Source organism: Terrapene carolina, unplaced genomic scaffold (assembly GCF_002925995.2).
Source record: "Terrapene carolina triunguis isolate 2854851 unplaced genomic scaffold, T_m_triunguis-2.0 Scaffold95, whole genome shotgun sequence".
NCBI classification, from domain to species: Eukaryota; Metazoa; Chordata; order Testudines; family Emydidae; genus Terrapene; species Terrapene triunguis.
This window is the reverse complement of record NW_020664446.1, coordinates 14,988,960-14,998,168: the sequence shown is the minus strand read 5'-3', so window position 1 is coordinate 14,998,168 and position 9,209 is coordinate 14,988,960. Positions and strand designations below refer to the sequence as shown.

Genomic DNA, 9,209 nt, shown 5'->3' with positions numbered 1-9,209 from the left:
ATTTTTTTTCTCTCTCTCTCCTTGCGGTGGAAAAAAAAAAACTATATAGCTCCTGCAGAAATAAGCCTTTTATCAAGATGGGAAACAATTTATAGAAAGGCCCAAGTCTGCTGTTTAACTGCGATCTGGCCCATTTGCATGGGTTTGAAGTAGAACTCAAGCGAAGTTGGGTGAATTTGAGGTGACAAATGCGCCCGGATTCATTTCAGGATCCGCACAACCAGCTGTTTAGGGGCGGGACATAGCGAGAAGTTTACTTGGGGACTAGCTCCCGTAAATAATGATCTTGGGTTAGAGATAGGGAACTGCACTGCGACATGCATCTCACCCTGTCTGGGCCTCTGATATTTGAATGGAAAGTCACCATTATTGAATAAAGAGCAGCGGTGTTTAAAAAATAATAAAATCGGACTTTTAAAAAAAAACAGTGACATAGTACCCTATAGTGCCAACACGTGCCTGGAATGTCTAATCTTAAATTTTCAAGGCAGGATGTTTAACAAAGCTCGTATTTTCGCGATGCATTGTAACTTCGCCTTATCACAGTGTAAAGGGTAGTCAGATTGTCCTAAATTATGTCCAACTAGCCCCCCTGGACCCACGGATTAAGAGATTAAAGGAGACCACTGGGCAATGCCTCCTCTTTCCCCTTCATATTCCTGGTATGATAATTGCCTAAACTGATTTGCACTTTCACAAAAGCTTGCAGGATTCTTTGTAGCTCGAACAGAGCAGACGAGGTTTCTCTATCAATGGAAATAAAACTGATTAATGCAGTCTATCAGGCTAAGGAGCAAATGAAGCATGAAAAAACAACTGTGTACCCCCAGAAAACCAGCTAGTTTCCTCAAGGATTGGTTGCAACTCCCCCTCCCCCATGCGTCCCCCAACACACACACTTTAATGTTCGAGTTTTAATGTTTTCCCCAGAATCGGTCCCCGCGACAAACATACGACCCGCCAAATGGTCACTACATACATCTCTCGTGTCCTATTTTCAAAATAAAATTAAAAAACTAACTTTTTAAAAAAAATTCAGAAATCCCGCAAAAAAAAAATAGAGGATACTCCTATGTTGGCTGCAATTGGCTGAATTATTTATCTATTGCCCTTTCTGTATTAGAAAAAAAGTGGTTCTGATCTCTGGGTTATTTTGTTTTAACGTTCTATCTATAAGCGACTGAATTAATGAATAAAAGGCCAGTCAGTGCACCGCGTATGATGAATGGTTCATTGGTGCCGAAATTGACATGAATGTTTAGGGTGTGAAGTCACTACAATAATAAAAAATAAAAGGAGGGGGGGAACGAATTTGCAAGGTTTAAAAAACGTGGAAAAATATTGCTTAAAAATTTAGGGCATATGGATAAATCTTTATTGACAAAATATTGACAATGACATACTTCTTGGAAGTATATAGTGTGTTAGAATTCTAACAAATTAAACACAAAACACAAAAATATTTACATTCTGGTATAGAAGACATTAAGGAAACATTTGTCACTTTTTTTTTAGTAGCTCTATAATCTTGGAATATTATAAGCTCAGTGCTTGAAACTTGCCTCCAATAAAGATGGCCATTTAGAATCCATCCTTTATACAAAGTCCTTTACATGGCTACTGCCAGGTTTGGAAGTTTTGCCAATTGGGGACCCTATCATCAAACGTGGTCATTGGACTTAAACAAAAAATTAAGCTTCATAATGGGACTATTATATTTTAAATGATTTTTTTTCTGCAGCAAAAGTCAAAACCATCCCCACCCCATCCCACCGTGTTGTCCATTTGGGAGGAACACTATGGTTACTGCTACTTCATTTAGCTTTCACAATCACTTTGACGCCAGAAGTTATCATAAAATGTTTACAGACTGCACATTTCTCGTAATATAAAATTAAAAAGCACACAGAACCTGTCTCAAAGGGAAAACAAATGACAATCCATTTCTGTCTTTAGGAACTTGTTTTTGCCCACACGGCTTTTACACATGCAATTCAAGTTTCTGAAACAGGTGTGGTTCTGGGCTGTGTATGGAATTCTCTTTTAAAGACTGGACAAACCGTGAAGTGCAATATGTCCTGTTAGGGTTCTGTTTTTTGTTTTTTTTTTTCTTTCTCTCGTTATTTTGTTTTTAAAAGTGGACTGCGAGAAACGGAATACCTGTCAATCATCTTGTCTCGGTGGTTTGGCTTTGATTGACAGATCCCCCCTTTGCCAGACTTGTGCCAGCAGTGCCACATTTTGGATCTTTCGCTCGTTCGCTCTCAGCTGCTTCCTAGACGAGAATTGCATTTTGATGAAGCCTTTATGTATCTTCCCTGCAACGCCACTGTCTTGTGTGTGATCCTTTTAACACTTTTTTGTTTGGTTGGCTGAAAGTCCAAGTGCCAGTTTTTAATCGTCTGAAGTGACGTCTATTTCTTCTGGACTGGCTTGTTTCGTGGCAATTCTCCACCGGTTAATGTGATGAGTCCCTTTTTTCTTCTGTTGTGAGTCTGAACCTTCCTCTTCCAACTTTTGTCGCTTGAACTTTGTCCTTCTGTTCTGAAACCATACTTTTACCTGCAGATGGGAAACAAAGTTGGGGATTACTTGGCTGGTTTCACTTTAACACTCCAGAAAATCGGTGAGGTCATTACACTGATTCCATTTGAAGATTTCTGCCCCCCTTAAAGAATGTTGTATGGGAGGAAAAATCTAGGTCTATTTTCTTTCTCTATTTTCTCAAGGGGTTGAAGAAATCTGCTTGGAGGGGGTCCGGAACTCTGCGTCTACGTGTGTGTATATATATATATACAGCCTACGTGGGTATACATAGAGACAGACACTCGCGGTGTGGCATACAGTTTGCCGGTGTCTATATAGGGTTATATATAAAGAGAAAGTGTGTACGTCTATACACCCACACCCACAATGTATGACTACATCCACGTATATACACCCCCACACATATATACTCTCTCTAAACGCACGTAAGCTCTGTATATTACGCATGAGTTTTCCATACACGGCATTATACATGAAGTATCTTTGGGAAAACAACTACTAAATTCTACAACCAATTGCACATAATCTTTCAAAAGAACCAGCTGCCCCAGTCATAATACAAACACATCATCAGAACTTCTATTTTCACATGCCCCCATTTTAAGTGTGGAGTAGTAGTCAACATCTGGGACGTGACCCCTTGAACGGCAATGCCTTTATTCAATGTAGGCCCCTTGGAACAGAGTCTTGGTTTAATCGCATTTTGGAGGGGTGGGGGTGAACGTGTATTGTAGCATCGACTGTTCTTTAACATCCTGGACCGGCTGAACCTTGGAATAACTATTCTGAACAGTGAAACTGTTCAAACTCCCTTTAAAATTATATTAATTAAAAATAAGAGATGGCGATCCTTTTAAAATCCCACTAGGGCCTTTACTTTCCCAGGGGTGCAGGGTTCTGACATTATAGAGGCGTTTCCTTGAGAACATTTCTCTTCCCCCCACTCCCTACCCCCCGCCAAAAAAAGCCCAGCAAACGTTACAAACCCGAAGCATTTGACACAGCGGTTGTTTAAGCGATCGTATTAAAGCGAACTCTTCAAGTGCCGTAAAAAAAATGCCTCTCTGAAATTTGTTCAGAGTCGAATAAATCTGACTTAAATGTACGCCAGATTACTTCAGTCATTTAATTACAGATAGTATTGATCCAGAAGTTTATCTCGAGAGCTGGCCACACTCTTGGAGTGGCCAAAGGTAAACACGGGTGGTTTTTTTTTAAAACAGTTCAGACTCTGGTTCTGTCTGAAAGTGCCTGATAAAGGCCCCAGAAATGGGGGGGGGGGGAGAGAGAGAGAGAACTGGAGCATTTTAATAAGCTGGTTTAACCCGCTTCGCTGGCTCTTCAGAACAGAGCTACTACCATGCCAGGCACACATCTCTGCTGCATTTTCATATTCTCCAAAAGTCTCCCATTAAAAAGCTGAGCGGGGAACAAGGGGTGAGTTTAATTTGCTTTTAGTTTGCTAATTGAAGGGGAGGACGGTTCATTTCTGCCCGCTGATCTCCAAAGGGGAACTCGTTTGTAGGGAACGAGGGGTTTGACATCTGGACAAAAGACCCCAACCAGCTTCGGAATCAAGCAGGACAAAGACCACCTTAAATACAGCTTTCCAGTGGAAATAAGCCTGTGACCGGCCCCTTGTTCGGAGAACCTCATAAAAGTGGCGATCCCTTTTTATTGTTTTGTTAGGGAGACATTTTAAAACAAAAGCTCCAACCTCTTTATTGCTTCCCCCCCGAAAAGAAAAAAAAAGTGTTACAACTTAATCCGCACAGAGAGCGTTACTGTTTACTGGGAACTTTGAACTAGGCTGCGACTGGAGATGATTTTTTTCCCCCTTAAATACAGTGCCAGGTACTGTAGCAGAGACAATCCCCTCCGAACTTCCTCACGGTGAGTCTCCCGGATACCCCCCCTCCACCCTCTACCCCCCCTCCCAAAAAACAACTCTCCTATGGCACTAACAAACCGCGTGAAACATAAGAGACCTGAGCCGCAGAGTTCAGAAGAAACTAAAAATCTGTATCTAAATAACCCATCTGGCTTTAAACACGCGCCTTAAACAGTTCACATGCATCCTAAATACGAAATGGCTCATCCACACCATAAACTCTTACGGCTGGATCGTTAAGAAGCCTCTGAAGTAGAATTAGCCTTGCATATGCTTCAAGAAACCAATATGATCTGTCTTGACAATTCTCAAACAATGCAATTATTCCAATCTGTTTCCTTCCAACATCTTTGATGCCAGCCCAAATCGTTCAGACTGACTGCAACAATCTGTCTGTGGTGTCATCGGAGGCACTGCTTGCTTTGCACACATACAACGTAAGATAGAGTTGTAATTGTCACTTGAAATATACTGATCAGCTAAACAAAATATATCCCACGTTAAAATTCTGGACCTCAGCCAACCGACACAGAGAGATATAATTAAAGTCATTTTTGGTTAGTAAGATGTCTATGCTTAATTTTTATCTTTATATCTCCGCTAGTTATATATCACAGTTTTGCAGGAGCTCTATACAGGGATATAGTGATAGAAAATTCGCCTTATAAACTATGTCTCTTTCCCTAAAATAAACCGTTTTAACCCAAATGTTACTCAAATTGGCACGAAAAACCCACACAATTGACCAAGAAGTTGTCCTTCGAAAATGCAAATCGAGATTTTTAATATTAACACTGATGTAGTAATTCATTTATCATCTTAATGTATTATATATACAGCGATCATTTAGAACTGAATGACCACAGATAACCCACAAGGAAAAAATGAACTATGGTTTACTTTGGACATTATTCATAATAATAATAATTGTGACCCCTGTAATTTTTAACAAAGGTGGGTTGTTTTAATAAATAGGACGTAGTTTAGATAAACCAGGCAGTGGAAAGCCATACTGGGCTAGACATACACCTCCACCCTATTTATATTAGATATGAATCCCTGCATTTGCAGAAACTTTGTATATCTTTTACTCTGCACCTTGCAGTTTGCCAGCGTATTTTTTAGTTACATGATTAGACCTAACATTCCGGCCCCAGAAACTTCCTGTCTGGGTCCTTACCTGAGTTTCCGTGAGGCTGAGGCTGTGTGCCAATTGTTTCCTTTCTGCTCCTACTACATAGTGATTCTTTTCAAAGGCATGCTCCAGTCTCAGTAACTGGGATGGCGAGAAAGCTGTACGGATCCGTTTGGGTTTCCTGGCCAGTGCATTGTGCAAGAGGAAGCTCTCTGGGCTGGTTTCATTCCCTGGACAGCAGGGCAAAACAGAGATTAGCAACACACCTTTCCACACACACACGCCATTCGTATTATTTAGCCCTAGCGTTACTTTCTCACTATTATCCGGTGGGGAAAATTCTTACTCGTTTTTTTTTTAAACTCCTTCTTTATATACTGTTTTCCCTACCATGCAGAAAAAAGGCGAGACTCCAGATCAGCACGAGAAATTAATCAATATAATAAAATCCACCTTTATGGGTGTATTAAAAACTAATGGATGGAGAGACCACCGCTGTCATATCTGTGTTTCTTACTTATTGTAGTAGCAGTTAGGAATTCACAATCGGGTGTAGATTAAACCGATGGTTATATTTTAAACCTAATAAGAATGGAAAACTATTCACAATTCGACCTGTCCAGTTATTCCAATATTATATATTCCGCAGATGCGCAGGGGAGTGTGTGGTGATCTCTATGCAGAAGTCGGCTGTTTAGAGACAGCTCCATATTCTTCAGATCTGACCCTGGTTGACCCTCCAAAAACTACATTCCAGAGGTTTTTGGTTATTCCCCCCCCCACACACTTTTTTTTTTTTAATGGTACAGTATCTTTTAAATTTGTTACACACCCGTTTATAAGCCGGCACAACAGCAGTAACTACAGCATACGTGAAAAGCTAATGCCAGCGAGGGGCTGGTTACCCTGAAATCTCTATGTACCAACCCCTTGCGATTGCAGCAGCAGGACTAACACATTTTCATAAAAATAAACACACAAACAAACTTTAGGGAGCGTAAATCTGAATACGCGTTTTGCGGACGTGAAGGGCCGGTCGGTTGGTTTGTTTCCCTAGGACGGATCGCCATTTTCGACTAATTGGAATAGTTTCTTGCAAGGTTACAAAACCAACGAAGAACCAGCTAGGTCCTTTTCAGTTTTCTTTAAAGATCGCCCCATTAGGAGGCTGTGATTTAAACCAGTCTGTGGCATAACACGGGGACATTTCCGCCCGCTCTTTACCAATCTGCTGATAACTGGGACAAATAATTTGGTCAGCGAAACCTGTAATTTTGTTCTGAGAGGCTATAATCCGTTTTGAACCACGTCTCCCTTTCTTTCGCTCTCTGCGGAGGGACATCGGGGGTTGCATTTTGCAGTTTAAAAAACCCAGATCGCTGCTTTCAGAATAAATAAGATTGATTTTTTTAAACGGCTTGAACTAGTGAACGTCAAAACACACACACACAAAAGTGAATGGGACATCGTAGAAAAGAAACCTGATCTTTCTTTGCGGGGAAACAAAGCTGTTAGCAAAGGGTTAAATTAACTGGGGCAAGGGGGGATTTGTTTATTGATTGTGTGCCATAAGCGTATTTCCCCTCAACTGGTTATTAGTCATTTGGCAACTCTAAGGAACTCTGTGTGCAATTCACCTTCCCCCCCAGAAAAAAAGGGCTCACCCTCTCTTTCTCATCTGCGTTCGTTTTCTTTTAAGACAATAACAGCCCACTTTGTTTGATTGTTATTATTATTGTTTTGTTACTGTAAACAATAGGAAGTCCGGGAATTTTTTTTTTTTTATAAACGGAAACTCTTCCTCGCGCCGGCTCTGCCTTGGCGGAGCTCATCTGGCTTGTCAAGGAAGAAATATAACGAAAATACGACGAGGTATATTGCGTGTCTAAAACGACGTATGATGTTCCCCGCAGCCCTGTTTGGCTGGATGTTTCTGGCAGGCCAAGATCCGGAGCGGGCTTGCCAACTTGCGGCAGTTTTTAGCGGCGATTTAAAAAAAAAATCCCACAACTTTTATGACTGATCTTTAAACCACTTTAAAACAACTGCTAGCCCCCTGCCCCAGCCTGTCCCCCTCCCCCAGCCGCCCAGGGCACGCCGCTTCAGCTGACAGCGTCTCCAGTTCGATAGCGGGGCAAAGAAAAACAAGAAAACAAGAAAAACTCCCCTAACAAGAGCCAAACCTGCGCCCAGTTTGAGGACTTTAGCAGAGCTCTGATCCTGTCTCCCCTTCTTCGACTTTTAAAAGGCGTCCTCCGTTCCCCACACCGCAGACCATAGACTGGGGTTGGTAGCCGTCAATTTCACCCCCACGCTTTCCAGATCCCCCCCCCCTCCCGCCCCACCGGGCCAGGGTGTGGGGACAGGATCGATCCGGCACGCGTTGGGTGCGCGGCTGGCAAAGGAAGAGAAGTGGCACGTACCTTGGAACCGGTGGCCCAGATATCGGTATCTGTGTATTAGCCAGGGGTAGAAAGTGGAAGGGTCCCTTTGCTGCGAGGCAAACAGCGGGTGCGGGGAGTGAGAGGAAGGCAATGGGTGGGCGGCCAAGGCGTGGGGAGGCGGGACGGGGTGCACCGGCACGGCCGGGTTAGGCGGGTGGGAGACGGCCTCTGCAAAGACCAAGTCCGGGTTGGAGTAGACCCCTCTGCCGGCGGAGTGGAAGCCGTTGAGGAAAGGGTTCATCGGGCTGGAGTTGGCATAGCTGAGCGCCGCCGGCCGGATAGGGTCCTCGGAGCGAGACGCGGGCAAGGGGCTGTCTTTGGCCACCAGCGACTCGATGGTGAAACACCGCTTGGGTGTGGGCTGGAACATGCTGCGGCGGCTGGAGTCCCCCGGCCAAAGCTCTGTCTGTCTCTGGTGCGCGAGAAGCGGGCTCCGCAGCCCCCCAAGTCCGCCCGGAGCCGGGGAAGTTTGCAGCGGGGAGTGACTTCAGGAGGGCTAGATACACACATAAATAGACAGGGGCTGGAGGAGAGGAGGCGGCGGCGGCAATCGGCACCCAAAAGGGAGAGAGAGAGACACACACACACACACACACACCAAAAAAGTTGCCGGGAGAAGTTTCCCTCCTGCGGAATGCGGCTACTCTAAGTCCAAAGACAATCCATGGATGTGATCGGTCCCTTCACAAGTTGTGCAAACGATTTGTTAGTTCATGAGCCTAATTAGTGCTGGGATCACATAAACAGCTTCCTCTGAAGCCTGGTAAATGGCTTGATGATTGGTCGCTATTACTCGCCTGGAGGTTGAAAGGGGGAGACTCTTTAAAGTGCGTCAGAGGGGAGGCGAGCTCTAGCAGCTGGGATCCTGGAGGGATGGATTCAGGGCCCGGAACGGAGTGTGTCTCTCTCCACTCACTCCAGAGCGCTGGTGTCCCAGCCGGGCTCCTCACCTCTCCAGCCACTCAGCCGCAGATCCGTCCTTCCCTCCAGCAACCCAGCCAGATGCAGCTAAGGTAGGTAGGAGCTCAGGGGTTTTCCACCTCGAATGCTGGGGCGGGAGGTTACTCCTGATGCTCTAAAATCGGCTGAAGTGGATTCGCTCCGATTCAGCCTTTCAGAAGGCTGATTGCATGTTCAGCGTTGTGTATCCTGCCAGCCTGGAGCATGCCCCTGACTCGCCCGCATAGCCTCT

At 44.1% G+C, this 9,209-nt stretch overlaps 1 protein-coding gene across 2 annotated transcripts; it reads right to left on the bottom strand.

The window, feature by feature from the left end:
* Nucleotides 1–1,341: 1,341 nt before the first annotated feature.
* On the bottom strand, nt 1,342–8,763 carry EMX2 (empty spiracles homeobox 2). Of its 2 annotated transcripts, XM_024206245.1 has the most exons (3): nt 7,997–8,763; nt 5,619–5,803; nt 1,342–2,562 (listed from the first exon to the last, which is right to left on the bottom strand). In XM_024206245.1, the coding sequence occupies exons 1-3, from the start codon at nt 8,385–8,387 to the stop codon at nt 2,395–2,397; spliced, it is 744 nt and encodes a 247-aa protein (XP_024062013.1). In that variant the 5' UTR covers nt 8,388–8,763; the 3' UTR covers nt 1,342–2,394. The 2 variants fall into 2 exon arrangements, with proteins under 2 accessions (XP_024062013.1, XP_024062014.1); XM_024206246.1 differs by lacking the exon at nt 5,619–5,803 and having other exon boundaries at nt 2,459–2,562.
* Nucleotides 8,764–9,209: the final 446 nt, after the last annotated feature.